This window comes from Somniosus microcephalus, chromosome 1 (genome assembly GCF_052327205.1).
Source record: "Somniosus microcephalus isolate GS21.2 chromosome 1, FLI_Smic_1.0, whole genome shotgun sequence".
Lineage (NCBI taxonomy): Eukaryota > Metazoa > Chordata > Chondrichthyes > Squaliformes > Somniosidae > Somniosus > Somniosus microcephalus.
Genome location: NC_140987.1, coordinates 186391374 through 186412684, shown reverse-complemented (window position 1 = coordinate 186412684; position 21311 = coordinate 186391374). Strand labels below are relative to the sequence as shown.

The 21311-nt window shown below is 46.3% G+C and overlaps 1 protein-coding gene across 1 annotated transcript in view; it reads left to right on the top strand.

Annotated features, from left to right (window-relative positions):
• The window catches only part of LOC147124505 (2'-5'-oligoadenylate synthase 1A-like), a 58989-nt gene that overhangs the window by 24271 nt on the left and 13407 nt on the right, over window positions 1-21311 (top strand). Inside the window, exon 4 of the mRNA XM_085988110.1 lies at window positions 13707-13867. Within this exon, the coding sequence (XP_085844236.1) occupies window positions 13707-13867 (161 nt within the window). The remainder of the gene's footprint in view (window positions 1-13706; window positions 13868-21311) is intronic.

Sequence of the window (21311 nt, the reverse complement as noted above, 5' to 3'; positions counted from 1 at the left end):
TAACTTCAGGTATAACAGTTCAAAGGTTCAGTCTCTCAGGAGGCTTTCTGATGCGGCTTGGATAACGCCTCTCAGTAGTCTCTGATTCTTGTTGTTGAGGTGCCTCCTCTATTTGGTTTCCAATGCATTGGGTGTCATCATCATCAAGTACATTCCCTGCCGAGGTAGATGCTTCAGGTTCATGAACGTCTTCCACAGTTGTCTCTGTCACAACCATGGGTTCGACCCTTGCTCTCGACTCTACCAGTTGATCCGCATGATGCCTTATCACATTATGACCAATATCTACTGTGTACATCAGAGGTCCTTGTCTGGCCCGAATTGTTCTGGACTGCCATTTTTCGTTTCCATAGCCCCTTGCCAACACTGGTTGTCCTACGTCGAAAGTTCGAGTGGTCTTGTTGTTAATATGCCGAAACTGTTTGTTTTCCACTTCCCTCCGCACATTTGGTTTTAACAAGTCCAACTTGGACCGCAACCTCCTGTTATAAAACATCATGGCAGGACTTTGGTTAGTCACTGCATGATCGGCGTTTCGATATGACATCAGGAACTTGTCGACCTTGTGTTGCAGCGGAATCTGATCATCGTTCATGGCCTTAATTGCCTTTTTGAATGTCTGGACAAATCTTTCAGCCAACCCGTTTGTCGCCGGATGATATGGGGCAGAGGTATAATGTTTTACTCCATTTTTCTTTAAGAATTGTCGGAATTCTTCCGATACAAACTGTGGTCCGTTGTCCGAACAGATCTGTTCTGGCAATCCGTTCCTTGCGAATATTGTTCTTAACACCGCAATTGTCTTTTCTGAAGTAGTGGTATTCATTTTGATGACTTCTGGCCATTTTGGAATGTGCGTCCGCCGTGATTAGGAACATGGAGTCCATGAATGGACCAGCAAAGTCAATGTGTACGCGTTGCCATGGGGCTGAAGGCCATTCCCATGGGTGTAGCGGTGCTATCGGAGGTGCATTTTGCACTTTTTGGCACCCAGCGCAGCTTTTCGTTAACTCCTCAATCTGTTGGTCAATACCCGGCCACCATACATAAGCCCTAGCAAGACTTTTCATTTTAACTCCCCCCCAGATGACCTTCATGCAGTTCGTTTAAAACTCTTTCCCTTGGGAGGAATAATCACTCTTGTCCCGTACATCAAGTTACCATGGCAGACGGACAGCTGGTCTCGCCTTGCCGAAAATGCCGGTAACAGAGGATCACCCCGTGTTGGCCATCCTTTCACCGTCACCTCGTAGACTCTGGACAGTGTCGGGTCATTCCTGGTTTCTCTTTCAATACTTGCATTGGTGACTGGTAAACACTCGATGATGGTCGAATGAAATAACTCAACAGGGTCAACTTTCGTCGTGTCTTCTTCTTTAGGTAGTGGCAGGCGCGACAGCCCATCAGCATTGCCATGCTGTTTCGTACCTTTGAATTCTATTTGATATTGATGTGCCCCTAGGAAAAGAGACCATCTCTGGAGACGCTGCGCTGTCATCACCGAAACACCCTTCTTAGGGTTAAAAATGGATACCAACGGTTGATGGTCTGTCAGAAGTGTGAATTTTTGGCCCTGCAGGTAATGATTAAACTTCTTCACTCCCCATACAAGGCTAAGAGCCTCCCTATCGATCTGCGCATAGTTGCGCTCAGCGGAGGTCAATGATCTGGATGCAAACGCGACTGGCCTTTCCGTGCCATTTGGCAACTTGTGTGAGAGTACTGCCCCAATACCATATGGAGAAGCATCACAAGCCAACCGAATAGGCAGTGTCGGGTTGAAGTGAGCCAACACTTCCTCTGAGGTGATCAATTCTTTGCTTTTGCGAAATGCCTTCTTACAGTTTTCGCCCCATTCCCATGGTACCCCTTTCTGTAAAAGAGCGTTTAACGGGTGCAGTACCGTGGATAGATTTGGCAGAAATTTATGGTAATAGTTAATTAATCCTAGAAACGACCTCAACTGAGAGACATTCTCCAGAGCGGGAGCCTTTACAACTGCCTCAATCTTGTCAGGAGACTTATGAAGCCCCTCCCGGTCAATGACATGGCCACAGTACGAGATCCGCTTCTGGAAGAACTCACATTTCTGCCAATTTACTCTAAGTCCATACTCTTTCAGTCTGTTGAGCACCAGTTCCAAGTTTGCGAGATGTTGTTCATCACCATCACCTGTGATCAGAATATCGTCCAGGTAACATTGTGTGCCTGGAATTCCCTGTAATACCTGCTCCATGGCCCTCTGCCAAATTGCTGGAGCCGATGCCACTCCAAAAACCAGCCTATTGTACCGGTACAACCCTCGATGCGTGTTGATCGTGAGGTATTGGCGTGACTCTTCCTCAACCTCCATCTGCAAGTACGCCTGCGCCAGGTCTAGGTGAAGTGTTTCCCGCCAGACAATGAAGCGAAAATATCCTCAATCCGTGGAAGCGGATACTGCACCGTGTGAAGCACCGGATTAACGGTGATTTTGAAATCTCCACAGATGCGAACCTTCCCTGGATCTCCTGGCTTGTTGCTCGCAGGACGTTTCATAACGGGAACAATGGGCGTAGCCCACTCACTCCAATCTACCTTCGACAGTACACCTGAACGTTCTAGTGCTTCCAGTTCCGCTTCAACAGTAGGTCGTATTGCATAGGGTACCGGTCTGGCTTTAAAAAATTTTGGTTGTGCATGTTCATCAATCTTGATGTTTGCCGTAATTCCTCTCAGTGTTCCCAGTCCCTGCTGGAACACCTCTTTAGCATCATCCAATATTCTGGACAATCGTTTAGGTTTGACATCTGTTTCCCCGGAATCTACCGTTAGTGCCTTCAAGGAGTGCCAGTCCATATTCATTTTCCTAATCCACTCCCGTCCTAGTAGTGGTGGACCTCCTTCAGGTAGCACATATAAGTCCATTACTTGGCTTTCTTCGCCCTTGTGGACCACTTCTACCTCTATTTTTCCGATGGGGTACACTCTTTGCCCCGTGTATGTTTTCAATATAATCTCCGTATCCTGTAGGGGAATATGTTGGAATAACCTTCTGTAATCTTTCTTATTCATGACTGTCAATGCCGATCCAGTGTCCAATTCCATTTTTACTTGGACTCCTGCTATCTGAAGAATGACCCAAATTGTCTGGAGATCTGCATCCTTACCAACGTTGTGTACTCTTAAGCTATCCAGTTCATTACTGCTAGCGTCTGAATCTGACTTCTGTTCGGTCAAACTGTTTTTTGTCACCTTGTGTACCTTTGCATATTTTCCTTGCGGTGACTTTTTGTTGCTGGTCTTCTTTCCTGACCGGCATACTTTAGCTATGTGGCCAAGTCTGCCACACGTTCTGCATTCTTGGTTTTTAAACCAACACTGGTTCTGATCGTGCGTTGTCTTTCCACAACGATAACATTTGACAGAACTCAAACCCAATTTGTTTGTACCGAGTTCCGGTGACCGTAGCTGCATTACTGCCGTGCCTCTCACTGCGGCTTCGTGTGCTGCTGCCATAGTGACCGCCTTCTCAAGCGTCAGCTCATTCTCCTTGAGCAGTCGCTTTTGTGTATCCTGTTTAAATAAACCACACACAAATTTATCTCGTCGTGCCTCTGTCAGTCCCGTTCCAAACTGACAATATTTTGCTAGCTTACGTAATTCCATCAAATATTCAGCATTGCTTTCATTCTGCAGCTGCCTTCTGTCGTAAAATTTAAATCGTTCCGCTAGCATCAGCGGCGTGGGGTTTAGATGATTTTTCAGGACAGTAACAATCTCCTTGAACGTCTTATCCGCCAGTTCATCTGGTGATACAAGGTGTTTCAATTGCCCGTATGTCTTCGCACCCATTAAATTTTATAATGTTAGTGCTTTATCTGCATCAGGAATTTTATTTGCCTTACAATAATTTTGTATGCGTTCTACATACATGGCCCAATCTTCGATGTCACTATCAAAGGTATTAATGTTCCCATGTTTAGGCATCGTTGCAATTTATTGTATTTTTATGTTATCCAAGATGGCAGCTTCCCGCTCTTGTCGTCGTCCTCCGCCCACAAAATGGCGGTTTTCCCACGCTTGGCGGTCTTCAACCGTCCCCCGACGCTGTCTCCGCTTCACCGCGGCTCTCGCGCCTTCAGTTTCCCCAGACGCTGCGCCTTTTAGCCCGAATGCGGCCCTTATCTCCGGTCGCGATCGATGTCCCCGCGCTGCGCCTCTCGCTCGAAAGCGGCCCGGCCCTTATCTCCGGTCGCGATCGATCTCACTGCCCTTATTCCTCCGTCTTCCCAGCCCCGTCTGTACAGCCAACGCGGTTGACTTTCTGTCGCGTCGCTGCCCGGCTTACCCACCACCGAGGTAGAAAGAAGAAGCTGACAGTCGCTGATGGAGGCTTCGAGGTCAGGATGTCTTCTGCACTCCGGTTTCTCGATGCCTGCCGCTCGACGTGTCTTCCAGTAGGGTGATGAGGGTGGAAACCTCTCTTCGACGTCCTGTCTGTGGACAAAGCCGCCGTGGAAATAACTGCCGCAGGGTAAAAATCGGACTCGTCGCCACTGTTAAGTCTGTGTGTTATAGTGATAATTACTACACAGACTACAAGAGTAAATTCAACAGGTCTTTACTGGTTGGAGGTAGGGACTATGCTGAATACAATATTACTACACAGTGCTTATATACCGGTGTGGTCACCACCGGTATTACGTATACAGCAGCCAGAGAAAGTAGTACATCTCTTAAGGTGGAACAGGCTTAAGTTCTCTTAAGGTGGAACAGGTTACATACACCACAGAAACTAGTCGAGCAGCTTGCAGAGCTGGCCCTTACCAAAACATCAAAGCCAATTTTATGGCTGCAGTTGTGGTTAAAATGCTTTTGGAAGTAAAATGATAAAAACATGGCCAGGATTTCTGCTCTCATCAGATTATGTAGCAATTAACCAAACATAATGTCTGACATATGCCTTTTCAGAATTGATTGGCAGATTGAAAGTGATTCAGTGACCTGCTCAAACCTTCTTAATTGACATTGGGCTTTGACTATGGAGAAAGGGTTCATCAGTAAAATTTATGATTTATAAAGGACTGTCTTTTGCCCCCAAGTCAGTCAGTCAGCAGGTTGAAGTTAGTTCACTCAGCTCACTCGGGTCACTCAGCTCACTCGGGTCACTCAGCTCACTCGGCTCAGTCAGTTCACTCGGCTCAGTCAGGTCAATCAGTTCACTCAGCTCAATCAGTCAGGTCAGTTAGCTAAGGCAGAGTCAACTTAATTAACAGCAGGAGGCAGAAGTCAGTAAGTTGGTCACGGATTCCTCACAGCAGTCAAGTACTTCGGTAAAGTTAGGCCCCAGAGCAAGCTGAAAGTGCTCAAATCCAGTTACCAGAGTGAATTCAAGCCAAAAAGGCCAGCATTAAGAGTTGAAGTTGTAAGCTGAATATAGGTTTTGTATTCAACTGGCAGAAATAAAGCTCATATAATTTATCACCACAGTATTTAAACTCAGGCCTCTGAGTATGTAAGCATATTACTGCAGTAACCTTGCTGGATAACTGTGCCTGGAAGTGAAGATGAACCAGAGAGATGGCTACAGACGGGGATGCATCGCAAGCCTTTAGTTAACTGATGGACCACAGAAGGATAAGGTGACTTCAGACTAAACTGTTATCAGCTACGACTAATGCACAGAGAGATGTTTGTGCCAAGAACAATTTAAGTGCTCTGTTGATTCATAACCTTTACCTAAATTCCTAAAAACTTGGGGATAGAAATTCATTATAGCCCAGGAATGGGCAGTGTCATTAGAAAAGTTGGAGAATTAGCGCCAAGCGCTAATGCTTTAGACTGCACACAAAATTCGTGCTCACTGCTCAAGAAAATGATTGGAGTCCTAATTCAAGTCTTAATGCCCAAGCTCATTGGCATTACACTCAAAGCATGGACCAATATTAAGTGCAATCTAATCGCAAGTCATGATTGCCACAAGTTTTTTTCAGTTCTTAAAGGGGCAGTTCATTGATGCTGCAGAACCTCATTCTCAGCATTGCTGGCTGTACAGCTGCCTCAGCAAGCAGCAGCAGGACAAGAAGGAGTCCGAGGAATGAAGCAACTGTACTCGTGGCCGATCCATGCCCCAGGGAGAGAGCCCGCAGATTCTGTGATCAAGCTTTGGAGGCGTTGGAGCTTTACCTGACAAGTGGCAGGAGGCCCTCGCTGCAACTCTTCTGCACCATATGGAGGGAGGTAGCGCAGCATGTCTCAGGCAGCACTGTTGTCCCCAGGACGCCCACACAATGCAGGAAGAAATTTAACAATCTCACTTGGGTGGTCACGGTGAGTGAATGCTTCAACAAATGCTGCATACCACCATCTGAACCATGGGACTGGATTTTACCAGCCCTGAGGAGGTGGGTTTGGAGGCTGGACTGCTGGGAAAATGGGAAAAATTGGGAGCAGGTCCTTACCCCACTCCCAACCCGCCTCCGAACCATCTTCTAAAGCAATAATTCTAAAAGGTCTAAGAGTGTTAAGAAAACAAGCCTGAAGGCTTTGTGTCTTAATATGAGGAGCATTCATAATAAGGTGCATGAATTAGCTGTGCAAATAGATGTAAATGGATATGATATAATTTGGATTACGGAGACATGGCTCCAGGGTGACCAAGGCTGGGACTTCAACATCCAGGGGTATTCAATATTCAGCAAGGACAGGCAAAAAGGAAAATGCACTGGGGTAGCATTGCTGGTTAAAGAGGAGATTAACACAATAGTAAGGAAGGATATTAGCTCTGATGATGTGGAATCTGTATGGGTAGAGCTGAGAAATACCATGGGGCAGAAAACGTTAGTGGGAGTTGTATACAGACCCCCAAACAGTAATGCTGAGGTTGGGGATGGCATTAAACAGGAAATTAGAGACATATAGATTGGTCTAACCAAATTAGTAACAATACTGTGGAAGAGGAATTCCTAGAGTGTATACGGGATGCTTTCCTGGACCAATATGTCGAGGAACCAACTAGAGATCAGACCATCTTAGACTGGGTATTATGTAATGAGAAAGGATTAATTAGCAATCTTGTTGTGCGAGGCCCCTTGGGGAGGAGCGATCATCATATGATAGAATTCTTCATTAAGATAGTGAAGTAGTTGACTCAGAGACTTGGGTACTGAATTTAAATAAAGGAAACTATGAAGGTATGAGGCGCGAGTTGGGTAGGATGGATTGGGGAATGTTACTTAAAGGGTTGACGGTGAATAGGCAATGGCAAACATTTAAAGATCGCATGGATGAAATACAGAATTTGTTCATCCCTGTTTGGCATGAAAATAAAACAAAAAAGGTGACTCAACTGTGGCTAACAAGGAAAATTAGGGATAGCATAAGATCCAAGGAGAGAACATATAAATTGGCCAGAAAAAGCAGCAAACCTGAGGATTGGAAGCTGTTTAGGATTCAGCAAAGGAGGACAAAGGGATTAATTAAGAGGGGGGAAATAGAGTATGAGAGTAAGCTTTCAGGGAACATAAAAACTGACTGTAAAAGCTTCTATAGATATGGGAAGAGAAAAAGATTGGTAAAGTCAAGCGTAGGTCCCTTGCAGTCAGAATCAGGGGAATTTATAATGGGGAACAAAGACATGGCAGACCAATTAAATACATACTTTGGTCCTGCCTTCAAAAAGGAGGACACAAATAACCTCCCAGAGATGTCGGGGAACATAGGGTCTAATGAGAGGGAGGAACTGAATGAAATCAGTATTTGTAGGGAAATGGTGTTAGGGAAATTGACGGGATTGAAGGCCGATAAATCCCCAGGGCCTGATAATCTACATCCTAGGGTACTTAAGGAAGTGGCCCTAGAAATAGTAGATGCATTGCTGGTCATCTTCCAAAATTCTATAGACTCTGGAACAGTTCCCATGGATTGGAGGGTAGCTAATGTAACCCCACTATTTAAAAAAGGTGGTATAGAAAAAGCGGGGAATTATAGACCGGTAAGTCTGACATCGGTAGTGGGGAAAATGCTAGAGTCCATTATAAAAGATGTAATAGCAGAGCACTTGGAAAACAGTGACAGGATCGGACAAAGTCAACATGGATTTAGAAAAGGTAAATCATGCTTGACTGATCTACTGGAATTTTTTGACGATGTAACTGGTAGAATAGATAAGGGAGAACCAGTGGATGTGGTGTATTTGGACTTTCAGAAGGCTTTCGATAAGGTCCCGCATAAGAGACTAACGTGCAAAGTTAAAGCACATGGGATTGGGGGTAAGGTACTGACTTGGATAGAAAACTGGTTGGCAGACAGGAAGAAAAGAGTTGGAATAAACGGGTCTTTTTCCGAGTGGAAGGCAGTGACTAGTGGGGTACTGCAGGGATCGGTGCTAGGACCCCAGTTATTCACAATATATATTAATGATCTAGAAGAGGGAACTAGATGTAATATCACCAAGTTTGCAGATGACACAAAGCTGGGTGGGCGTGTGTGCTGTGAGGTGGATGCAGAGAAATTCCAGTATGATTTGGACAGGTTGGGTGATTGGGCAGATGCAGTATAATGTGGATAAATGTGAGGTTATCCACTTTGGTGGCAAAAACAGGAAGGTAGATTATTATCTGAATGGCAATAGATTGGGAAAAGCGAAGTGCAACAAGACCTGGGTGTCCTTGTGCACCAGTCGCTGAAGGTAAGCATGCAGGTGCAGCAGGCGGTTAAGAAGGCAAATGGTATGCTGGCCTTCATAGCGAGAGGATTCGAGTACAGGAGCAAGGATGTCTTGCTGCAGTTGTACAGGGCCTTGGTGAGACCACACCTTGAGTGTTCTGTGCAGTTTTAGTCACCTTATCTGAGGAAGGATGTTCTTGCCATGGAGGGAGTGCAGCGAAGATTCACCAGACTGATACCTGGGATGGCAGGAATGACGTATGAAGAGAGATTGGGTTGATTAGGCTTATATTTGCTAGAGTTTAGAAGAATGAGAGGGGATCTCATTGAAACTTATAACATTCTAACTGGAGTAGACAGATTAGATGCAAGAAGGATGTTCCCGATGGTCGGGGAGTCCAGAAGCAGGGGTCACAGTCTAAGGATAAGGGGTAAGCCATTTAGGACAGAGATGAGGAGGAATTTCTTCACCCAGAGAGTGGTGAACCTGTGGAATTCTCTACCACAGAAGACAGTTGAGGCCAATTCATTAAATATATTCAAGAAGGAGTTGGATATATTTCTTAAGGCTAAGAGGATTAAGTGATATGGGGAGAAAGCAGGGACCGGGTACTGAATTTGGATGATCAGCCATGATCGCATTGAATGGCGGAGCAGGCTCGAGGGGCCGAATGGCCTACTCCTGCTCCTATCTTCTATGTTTCTATCTTCCCGGGAGGCAAGTCCCTGACTCGCGCAGGGACCCCTCTCCTGGCGATGGGAAGAGGATTAGAGCCAATTAACAGGTAGTTAACAGGCAGTTACGAGGCTTTTCCCCATTTTACGCCTACTGATGCGGGCTTCCTGACATCGGGAAACCCCGCCAGGGTCAGCGAAGCGAGCTGTGGGTCTGCTGCAGTGTAAGTGTGCAGATGACAGCTGCAGAGATAGTGTGATGGGTGCAATGGTGCATAGCTAATTATGACAGATGAGAGAATGTCATGAGAAATAGTTTTACTCTGTTTATATGTATCTGCAGGTGACAAGATTTGATGTTTCTGGGAAGCCTCATCTGATCGGGAGAATTGACAGATGGCTTCTGCAATCTCACGTGCAGCTGCCATCTGTTTTCTCCTAAGGAGGGAGTCATTGGTGAGCCTGGGTACAAGGGCTCACCTTTGGGCAGTGAATGTCAATGTTTGACTGCACGTCAATGCTGTCAAACACTGAGAATTCATCTGTCAAAAAATTATGGGGCCTGTCACTTTAACAAAACCGGCAGCTGATGCGTCATCTGACACCGGCTTTCCTTTAATTGGCCGGCAAGCCTGCAGAGCGGGCTTAACAAGGCCAATCAGGGGGAAATAACGTCAGGTCGTCAGACCTCGCTAGGGGCAGGTCTAGAACCCGGAAACCAGCTGTCCCGCCCCCAACGCACCTCCTCAGGTAAGATCCCCGCAATTGTCTTCACACACTGCCCAAAACACCACACCCCCAGCACTCACCCACCAACAATCTCTACCTACCAATACTCACACCCACATCTCACACGTTGCATACAATGACAGCTATTCAACTATGACAGGCACATCACCCAAACACATTGCTCCACACTCATTCACAAACTTTCCTTTCTCTTGCAGGCTAAGGTGGCTCACAACAGGAGGGAGCAGGAGTGCACAGGCGGGGGACAAGCTGACACCCAACCACTGTCTGTGATGGAGAATAGAGTGCTGCAAATTATTGGGCACCAGGTGGTGGGCGCCGTGGCCACTGCGATGTTGACACCCTTGGGGACAACAACAGTATGTTCATCACTACTCCACCTGATATCCCACTTCCCCCTCCCCCCACAAGCGTTTCGCACTTTCCAGCTAATCCCTTCCTGCCCCACTCCCCTCACCATAACCCGGCTCTTGTGCCTTTATACTTTCAGATAATCCGCAAGCACCTGCGCAGCCTGTCCCCGAAGGTACCGTAAAGAGTGAGGCGGGAGAAGAGGAGGAGGAAGAACACACCGCATCACTGCATGTCTCACCTGCAGGCACCAGCTCCGATACGGGCACTACGTGTTCTTTAGAGGGTAGCATAGTGGTGGGCTCTGCACAGGGTGAGGCACCAGGAATGAGTGGCTGCAGCAAGACCAGGGGGAAAGGGTATCTTGGGGGCCAGCTCCCTGGAGGGCAAGTTCGCTTGCGAGTTCTGCTGCACAGGACTCAGATGAGGACCTCGATGGAGAGGCCTTTAGAAGAAGGGTGATGGGCATGCACATAGGTGCAATGGCAAGGGTGCCCGAGAGCCTCTTGGCAATGATAGAGTGTGGAGGAGTCCATCTCCGACATTGCACAAGGCTCTGTGCACACCATGGAGTCCTCCATTTCCAGTCTGCAAAGGATGGTAGACTCCCAGAGAGGCCATGGTGACCCAGACCTGATGGGCGATCTTGCAGTTTCCATTGCAGCACAGGTGGAAGCAACACAATGTCTTAGTGCTGTAATGCAGTCTATGCTTGGTAGCACCAATCTCAGACTGCTCTTATGCAGTCTCGACTTGATGCTACGCAAACTCTGACTGCTGCCATCATGGTTGGGTCTACCACTGTCGACCGGAGCTTTCACGGTGTCGCAGCAGCCCAGCAATCTGTGCTCCAACAGATTGCTCGGGATGCTAAGGTGCTGTCCTGGGGGAATGGCAGTGGGTCAGTGGAGCAGGAACCTGCTGTCCTCTCAGGGTGCAAGCACTCCCACCACTGCCACTCCACCATTGCCCTTGTTGCTGCCTGTCATCCAGCCAGCCCAGACTGCTGCTGCCCATGCTGCGATGGATGGCGAACTGCGAGATATTAGCTATGTCTCCTGTTGCACACTAGAAGGATCCGCTGGCGAAGAAAGTGAGAGCGACGGTGACCTTGACTACCACTGAGAGAGCTGTGGTGGTCATCTTGATCTGAGGCTGGAGGTCTGGTTGCAGGAGGTGGCAGAATTCTGTGACCACCTCTTTGGTGAAGCAGAGCCTTCTAATACACTGCTCCTAGGTAGGAGAAGTACACTCGGAATACCCTCGGAGGGTAAGGCCTCCTGTTGAGAGCCCTGATGGCCCTCCTCCTCTGGGCACATGTTCCAGTCTTTCTCACTGCCTCTGCTCCCTCTGCCATAGATCCTGGAGGGCGGGGTTGACTGCCAGTACAGCCTCCATTAATGTAACCAAATGTAGCAGTTTGATTTTTTAAAGAATAAATGTAGCTGCATTATAGTTGCCACAACACTCCTGATACAAAATAACCTTGAAATTACTAAATGAAGCTGTTGGGACTATGTGAAACTGACAAGAAAGCATTGAAACTCCACTAACCTGACAGCTGCGAGTCATTACTGATGATCCCTTTAAATAATGTCCCTGGAGTTGGCTTCCTGGTGCTTCACACCAGCTCTCCTTGTCGATGTTTACTCCAGGTTAAGGTAGGTGGCGACAATCAATTTTGCAGATTGGGGAGTCAGTGAGCATTGCACACTCACTGACGTCACGATCCACCTGGCGTTGAGGCTCCCGGCGATAACTGTTACTGGGGGGAGGGGGGGTTGCGGGGGGTGGCAGGATTTGGTGTGTGGTGCTGGATTTGTCCCACCCCGGTGATAATGCTTTAGCACCCCGCTAGTACCATCTGCTGGTGCTAACGGGAGGTGCTAAGGTACCGAATTTTTCCCCCTTGATTTGTAAATTGAGAGTCTTATAAAATAAACCAGAAATGTTACTTGTACAATATCCCTGGTATATTTGAGGGAATTGTTTAAATGGGATTGGAGAGTGTGGGCTCGATTTTCCAAGCCTCGAGGAGGCGGGAGTGGTGGAAAAATTGCAGAATCGGGGGGCAGGAACCCATCCCGCCCCCAACCCGCCTCCGTGCCAATGTCCCAGGAGGCGGGTACCCAACCTGTGCTGGGAGCCACCTCCCTGAGGCGGGAAGGGGATTAATGCCAATTAACAACCTGTTAACAGGTAGTTAACAGGCAGTTTTTTGCCTAATCCCTATTTTTAGCCCTGAAGTGTGGGCTGTCCGACGGCTCTGAACCACGTCAAGTTAGCGAGGCGGACCGTCGGTCTGCAGGGGTTGGAGGGGTCGAGATGTCCATTGTGCAGGTGAGTGATGGGTGCATGTGTGCAGAGGTAAGTGTGTGAGGTAAGTGTAAAGTGTTTTAATAAGTTTTACTTACCTTTACTTTCTCCTGCAGGCTTCCTTCCTTCAGTTCTCGGGAGTCCCTGAGCTCACCGGCACAGAAAGCAGAATGGCTGCTGAACTGCCAAAAGCTGCAGCCTCTGCTTTCTGGTCTGGAGAGATCTCTAACTGAGTCTGAGTAGAAGGACTCAAGTTAGAAGACAGATTGTCAGTGTTTGACCGCTTCACAGAGCTGTCAAATGCTGATTTTTCATCTGTCAAAAGCTCTTGACAGATGAAATGTCAATCGCTGACGTCACCAGTAACCAGGTGTCCCTTAATTGGCCTGCTGAGGTCGCTGGGCGGGCTTAACAAGGTCAATCAAGTGAAAGTAGCGTGGGTTGGCCACAAGTCGATGGAGGCGGGACTACAACCCAAAAAGTGGGAGTCCCACCTCCAAAAGCTCCCCATTGACAAAATTGAGCCCTGTGAGTCAGAAGGTTGTTGGTTCAAGCCCCACTCGAGACTTGAGCACATAATCTAGGCTGGCATATCTGTGCAGTACTGAGGGAGGCTGCAGTGTCAGAGGTGCCTCTTTCAGCTGAGATGTTAAACTGAGGCTCCATCTGCTCTTTCAGGTGGATGTAAAAGATCCCACGGCACTATTTGAAGGCCAACAGGGGAGTTCTCCCGGTATCCTGGCCAATATTTATCCCTCAACCAACACCTAAAGTAGATGATCTGGTCATTTATTTCATTGCTGTTTGTGGGAGCTTGCTGTGTGAAAATCAGCTGCCACATTTCCTACATTATAACCGTGACTACACTTCAAATGTACTTTGGGACATCCTCAGGTCATGAAAGGTGCTATATAAATGCAAGGCATTCTGTCCTGTATTGTAATTTCTGTAATATATCTTCACAGGGTGGCTCTTACTTCAAAGGGACAGACACCAAAAGTTGGTCTGATATTGATGTTGTGATATTTAGTTCCTCATTTATAAGCATTGATGACTGCAAAGAGAAGATATCATACGTGCTATGTGGTCTGGAGAATAATTTGAAGATATCTGTAATGGCCAACAGGTGAGACAAAGGAATGTTTTTAAAAAAAAATTAAAAGACTGTTAATGCTGGAAATTTGAAATAAAAATAGAAAATAATGGGAAAGGCAAACCAGATCTGTCACATTTGAAAAGGAAAGATAAGTTAATGTTTCAGGTAAGGACCTTCAACAGATGCTAACTGGCTCTACATTGCCAGTATTCTCCATTTTTTGGCAGTATTGTGTTGTGTAGGGTGTTCTCCCCACCCCCGTCACTATTCCGTCTCTATTTGCAGCTGATAGGCAAATTTGTGAGTGGCTCCTTAGAATTTAGGCATACCCTCTGCAGCAGTGTCTACGACCCATGTTCAGCTCAGTTGGGCCTCAGTTGAGCGCTGATATAATGAGGTTCATAATTCACAACAAATATACATTCCTCAAAGGAATAAAAAATTCCTCAGGGTTTGTAGTCCAACCATGGCTAACAAGAGAAGTTAAAGATAGTATTAGATTAAGGGAAGAAGCTTATAATGTTGTCAAAAAGAGTAGTAAACCTGATTGGGAGGATTACAGAATTCAGCAAAGGATGATCAAGAAATTGATAAAGAAAGAAAAGAGAATATTAGAGTAAACTAGCAAGAGACAAAAAAATAGATTGTAAAAGCTTCTATAGAGATGAAAAAAGGAAGAAAGTAAGCATGGGTCCCTTAGAGGCAGAGACAGGGGAAATTAGGGGAATAAGGAAATGGCAGAGACATTAAACAAATACTTAGGGCTTGAATTTCCCAGGGCCATGGAGGCAAGAATGGAGGCGTGTGGGGTGTTAAAATTGCAGATTCGGGGGGCACGAACCCTTCCTGCCCCCAACTCGCCTCCATGCCCATTTCCCAGGAGGCGGGTACCCGACCTGTACTGGGAGCCGCCTCCCCGAGGCGGGAAGGGGATTAGTGCCAATTAACTGCCTGTTAACAGGTAGTTAACAGGCAGTTTTTGGCCTAATCCCTATTTTTAGCCCTGAAGTATGGGCTTCCCGATGGCTCCAAACCACGCCAAGTTAGTGAGGTGGACCGTCGGGCTGAAGGGCTTGGAGGGTTCGAGATGCCCGGTGTTCAGGTGAGTGATGGGTGCATGAGTGCAGAGGTAAGTGTGTTTGGTGTGTGTAAAGTGTTTAAATAAGTTTTACTTACCTTTACTTCCTTCAGCTCTCGGGAGACCCTCATCTCACCGGCACAGAAAGCAGAATGGCCGCGAGCTATCAAAAGTTGCAGCATTCTGCTTTCTGTTCTGGAGAGATTTCTAACTGAGTCTGTGGAGAAGGACTCTAGTTAGAAGTCAGATTGTCAGTGTTTGACAGCTTCACAGAGCTGTCAAACGCTGATATTTCATCTGTCAAATGCTGAGTGTGAGTAGCAGAGACTGCCGTGAGAGTTTGGGATTAGCAGACATCGCGGAGGTGGAGCAGCGAGGCGAGGCCCAGTCGAGGCAGCCAGGAGCAGCAGCGGGTGTTGAGTCGAGTCGGAGCGGCGAGGCGAGGCGGTCTAAACAGGCTCCACAGGCAACATTCCAAGGGGAGGTCAGAATTCAAAAGTGACATCACAGCCAAGCTGATAGGTGATTGGTTGGTTGGTGAGTACTTTTCCTTCCCTTTTAAACCTTTATAAGTTGGTAAGTTCAATTAAATAGAGGTGTGATATTCATCATCTAGAATCGGGGCAGAGGGTATTTAAAAATAATAATAATAAATTTAATTAATTACATAGAATGGGAGAGCAGGTGATGTGTTACTGCTGCAATATGTGGGAGCTGGTGGACACCATTGATGTTCACAGTGATCACATTTGCAGTAAGTGCTGGCTGCTCGAGGAACTCCGGCTCCGTGTTGATGAGCTGGAGTCCGAGCTTCAAACACTGTGACACATCAGGGAGGGGGAGAGTTACCTGCACTCTGTGTTCCAGGAAGTAGTCACACCAATTAGATTAACTAATTCAGATGTAGTCCGTGGTCAGGGACAGGAGGGTGTGACTATGAGTGAGGCAGGTACGGGGATCCAGGAGGTCGTGTTGGAGGAGCCGCAGCCCTTGCTCTTGTCCAACAGGTTCGAGGCTCTTACTCCCTGTGAGGACGGGAGCGGGGACTGCAGGGAGGATGAGCAACCTGGCCACAGCACCGTGGAACGAGGGGCCATTCAAGTGGGGGGAGTAAAAAGAAATGTTGTAGTGGTAGGGGATAGTATCATTAGGGGGATAGATAGGGTTCTTTGCAGCCGAGAGCGAGAGTCCCGAAGGTTGTGTTGCCTGCCCGGTGCCAGGGTTAAGGACATCTCCTCTGGGCTGGAGAGAAACTTGGAGTGGGAGGGGGAGGATCCAGTTGTCGTGGTCCATGTTGGTACCAATGACATAGATAGGACAAGGAAAGAGGTTCTGCTGAGGGAGTATGAGCAGCTAGGGGCCAAATTAAAAAGCAGAACCACAAGGGTAATAATCTCTGGATTACTACCTGAGCCACGAGCAAATTTGGCTAGGGTAAATAGAATCAGAGAGTTAAATGCGTGGCTCAAAGACTGGTGTGGAAGAAATGGGTTTTGCTTCTTGGGACACTGGCACCAGTACTGGGACAGGAGAGAGCTGTTCCGTTGGGACAGACTTCACTTGGCCAGTGCTGGGACTAGAGTCCTGGTGAATTGAATAACTAGGGCTGTAGAGAGGGCTTTAAACTAATTAGTGGGGGGGAGGTTTCAAGAGAGCGAAAAATAAAAATGTCAGTGGAGAAGGCAATAGAGCAAGGTAGCAGTGGGGGAATTAAAAACCAGAGCATGTCAGGAAGGGACAGAATATATGAAGATAAAGGTAAAGTAGTAAAGGGGGTAAAAGCAGGAATAAATTGTCACAAAGCATATTTAAAAGTTCTTTATCTGAATGCATGCAGCATTCGTAACAAAATAGACAAGTTGACGGTACAAATGTCTACACATGGGTATGATCTGGTGGCCATTACAGAAACATGGCTGCAAGGTGAACAAGACTGGGAACTAAACATCCAGGGGTATTTGACTGTTAGGAAGGACAGACAGGAAGGAACGGGAGGTGGGGTGGCTATGTTAATAAAGGATGGAATCACTGCAATAGTGAGAAATGATATTGGGTCAAATGATCAGGATAGTGAAACAGTTTGGATGGAGATAAGGAGTAATAGGGGAAAAAGTCACTGGTGGGCGTAGTCCGAAGGCCTCCTAACAGTTGCAACTCTATTGGTCGGAGTATAAATCAGGAAATATTTGGGGCTTGTAATAAGGGAACAGCTATAATCATGGGAGATTTTAACTTTCATATTGACTGGACAAATCAAATTGGGCAGGGCAGCCTTGAGGAAGAGTTCATAGAGTGCATTACGGACGGGTTCCATGAGCAGTATGTTACTGAACCAACCAGGGGGCAGGCAATCTTAGATCTGGTCCTGTGTAATGAGACAGGATTAATAAAAAAATGTCCTAGTAAAGGATCCCCTTGGAATGAGTGACCATAGCATGGTTGAATTCCAAATTCAGTTGGAGGGTGAGAGAGTTGGATCTCAAACCAGCGTACTAAGCTTAAATAAAGGAAACTATGAAGGTATGAGAGCAGAGTTGACTAAAGTGGACTGGGAAAATAGATTAAGGTGTAAGACGGTACACGAGCAGTGGTGTACATTCAAGGAGATATTTCACAACTTTCAAGAAAAACATATTCCACTGAGGAAAAAGGGGCATAAAAGAAAAGACAGCCATCCGTGGCTAAGTAAAGTAATAAAGGATAATATCCGACTGAAAACAAGGGCATATAAAGTAGCCAAATCTAGTGGGAGGATAGAGGGTTGGGAAGCATTTAAAAGCCAGCAAAGAATAACTAAAAGATTAATTAAGAAAGGGAAGATAGATTATGAAAGTAAACTAGCAAAAAATATAAAAACAGATAGCAAGAGTTTCTACAGTTATATAAAAAGAAAAAGGGTGGCTAAAGTGAATGTTGGTCCCTTAGAGGACGAGACTGGAAAATTATTAGTGGGGAACATAGAGATGGCAAAAACGCTGAACAAGTATTTTGTATCAGTCTTTACAGTAGAGGACACTAACAATATCCCAACACTGGACAAACAGGGGGCTATAGGGGGGGAGGAGCTAAACATGATTAAAATCACTAAGGAGATGGTACTCGGTAACATAATGAGACTTAAGGCGGATAAATCCCCTGGACCTGATGGCTTACATCCTAGGGTCTTGAGAGAAGTAGCGGTAGGGATTGCGGATGCATTGGTGGTAATTTTCCAAAACTCCCTGGATTCAGGAAAGGTCCCAGCAGATTGGAAAACTGCTAATGTACCACCCTTATTTAAAAAGGGAGGTAGACAAAAGGCTGGAAACTATAGACCAGTTAGCCTAACATCTGTGGTTGGCAAAATGTTGGAGTCCATTATTAAGGAATCAGTAACAGGACATTTGGATAAGTATAAGTTAATCGGACAGAGTCAGCATGGTTTTATGAAGGGGAAGTCATGTTTGACAAATTTGCTCGAATTCTTTGAGGACGTAACAAACAGGGTGGGTAAGGGGGAACCAGTGGATGTGGTGTACTTGGACTTCCAAAAGGCATTTGACAAGGTGCCACACAAAAGATTACTGCACAAGATAAAAAATCATGGGATTGGGGGTAATATACTGGCATGGGTGGAAGATTGGCTATCTAACAGAAAACAGAGAGTTGGGATAAATGGTTCATTCTCGGGTTGGCAATCAGTAACTAGTGGTGTTCCGCAGGGGTCGGTGCTGGGACCCCAACTCTTTACAATCTATATTAACGATTTGGAGGAGGGGACCAAGTGCAACATATCCAAGTTTGCCGATGATACAAAGATGGGAGGGAAAGCAGTGAGTGAGGAGGACATAAAAAACCTGCAAAAGGACATAGACAGGCTAAGTGAGTGGGCAGAAATTTGGCAGATGGAATATAATGTTGGAAAGTGTGAGGTTATGCACTTTGGCAGAAAAAAATCAAAGAGCAAGTTATTATTTAAATGGCGAGAAACTGCAAAGTGCTACAATACAAAGGGATCTGGGGGTCCTGGTGCATGAAACACAGAAGGTTAGTATGCAGGTACAGCAGGTGATCAGGAAGGCCAATGGAATCTTGGCTTTTATTGCAAGGGGGATGGAGTATAAAAGCAGGGAAGTCTTGCTTCTGTTATACAGGGTACTGGTGAGGCCACACCTGGAATACTGCGTACAGTTTTGGTTTTCATATTTAAGAAAATATATACTTGCTCTCGAGGCAGTTCAGAGAAGGCTCACTCGGTTGATTCCGGAGATGAGGGGGTTGACTTATGAGGAAAGGTTGAGTAGGTTGGGCCTCTACTCATTGGAATTCAGAAGAATGAGAGGCGATCTTATCGAAACATTATGGGCCAGAAAATAGGTTCGGGTGCTTGCCGCGCGTGCAAGCCCCCGATGTGCACTTACGCAGCGCGCTGACATTTCAATCCTGGCCCGCATTGCATTTCCTGTCACTGGCCCGCTTCAGGCCCTGCCGCGCTGTGCGTGCGTGACCCAGCGGCGTACTTAGTGCGATGAGCCGGCTGGGATCACGTGAGCACTGGGCAACCAATGGGAGGTTGCAAAAGTTCATTCATGAGTTTGATAGTAAGAACTGTCAAACTCATGAAAACTCCTGGCCCCAAAACACTACTTAAACTTGAAAGAAAATGTAAAAAAACATCGCACTACTTAAATAAAGTATAAATAACAGTAAAAAACTATTTTAAACAATAATTTTAAATTTTGAAAAAAATTATATAAAAAATCGGGGCCAAAAATACACTTACCTTACTGTAAAGTCTTCAAAAAAATGAACCTGTGGAAAATTTTTCTAATTTTACTTAATAGACCACTTACCTGTTAAAAGTAAGTACTTACGGCTGCTTTTTCCACGCGTAAAAACCGGAGTCTTTTCCCCACGGGCAGCTCTAATAAAAAAAGGGAAGTTCAGCGTGCATGCGCTGCCTGATATGTCGTACGCGTTCCGCCTCTTAACCCCTTGGGTCAGAGGAGAGGAAATGCCGGTTTTCCCCGCATGCGCTGTGCATGCTGAAAACTGGCAATTCCTCCGGGCCCATGCGTGAGTACCCCGTCCGTACTCACGCGTTGGGACAGGAATTACTGGCCCATAAGATTGTGAGGGGGCTTCATCGGGTGGATGCGGGGAGGATGTTTCCACTGATGGGTGAGACTAGAACTAGGGGGCATAATCTTAGAATAAGAGGCTGCCCTTTCAAAACTGAGATGAGGAGAAACTTTTTCACTCAGAGGGTAGTAAATCTATGGAATTTGCTACCTCAGAGAGCTGTGGAAGCTGCGACATTAAATAAATTTAAACGGAGATAGACAGTTTCCTAGCTGATAAGGGAATTAGGGGTTACGGGGAGCGGGCAGGGAAGTGGACGTGAGTCTAGGTTTGGATCAGCCATGATCCTATTGAATGGCGGAGCAGGCCCGAGGGGCCGTATGGCCTACTCCTGCTCCTACTTCTTATGTTCTTATGAAATGTCAATCCCTGACGTCATCTGTAACCGGGTGTCCCTTAATTGGCCTGCTGGGTCAATCATGAGAAAATCGCGTGGGTTGGCCACAAATCGATGGAGGCGGGACTAAAACCCAAAAAGTGGGAGTCCCGCCTCCATCATGTCCCCATTGACAAAATCCAGCCCTTAGTATCTGTCTTCATGGAAGAAGACACAAATAACATTCCAGAAATATTGGGTAACTAAAGGTCTAGTGAGAATGAGGAACTTAGAGAAATTAGAATTAGTAAAGAAATAGTACTGGAGAAATTAATGGGACTAAAAGTCGACAGATCCCCTGGACCTGATGGCCTACATCCTAGGGTTTTAAAAGAGATAGCTACAGAGAGAGTGGATGCTTGGTTTTGATCTTACAGAATTCCCTAGATTCTAGAACCGTCCCCATGGATTAGAAGGTAGCAAACATAACCCTGCTATTCAAGAAAGGAGGGAGAGAGAAAACGGGGAACTACAGACCAGTTAGCCTGACATCAGTAGTAGGGAAAATGCTAGAATCTGTTATTAGGGATGTGGTAACAGGGCACTTAGAAAATCATAATATGATTGGGCAGAGTCAACAGGGATTTATGAAAGGGAAATCTGTTAGAGCTTTTGAGTTTGTAACTAGCAGTGTAGATAAGGGGGAACCAGTGGATGTAGTGTATTTGGATTTTCAGAAAGCATTTGAGAAGGTGCCACACAAGAGGTTATTACACAAAATTACAGCTCATTGGATTGGGAGTAATATATTAGCATGTATTGAGGATTGGTTAACGGACAGAAAATGTAGAGTAGGAATTAACAGGTCATTTTAGGGTTGGCTGGCTGTAACTAGTGGGCTACCGCAAGAATCATTGCTTGGGCCTCAGCTATTTGCAATCTATACCAATGACTTAGGT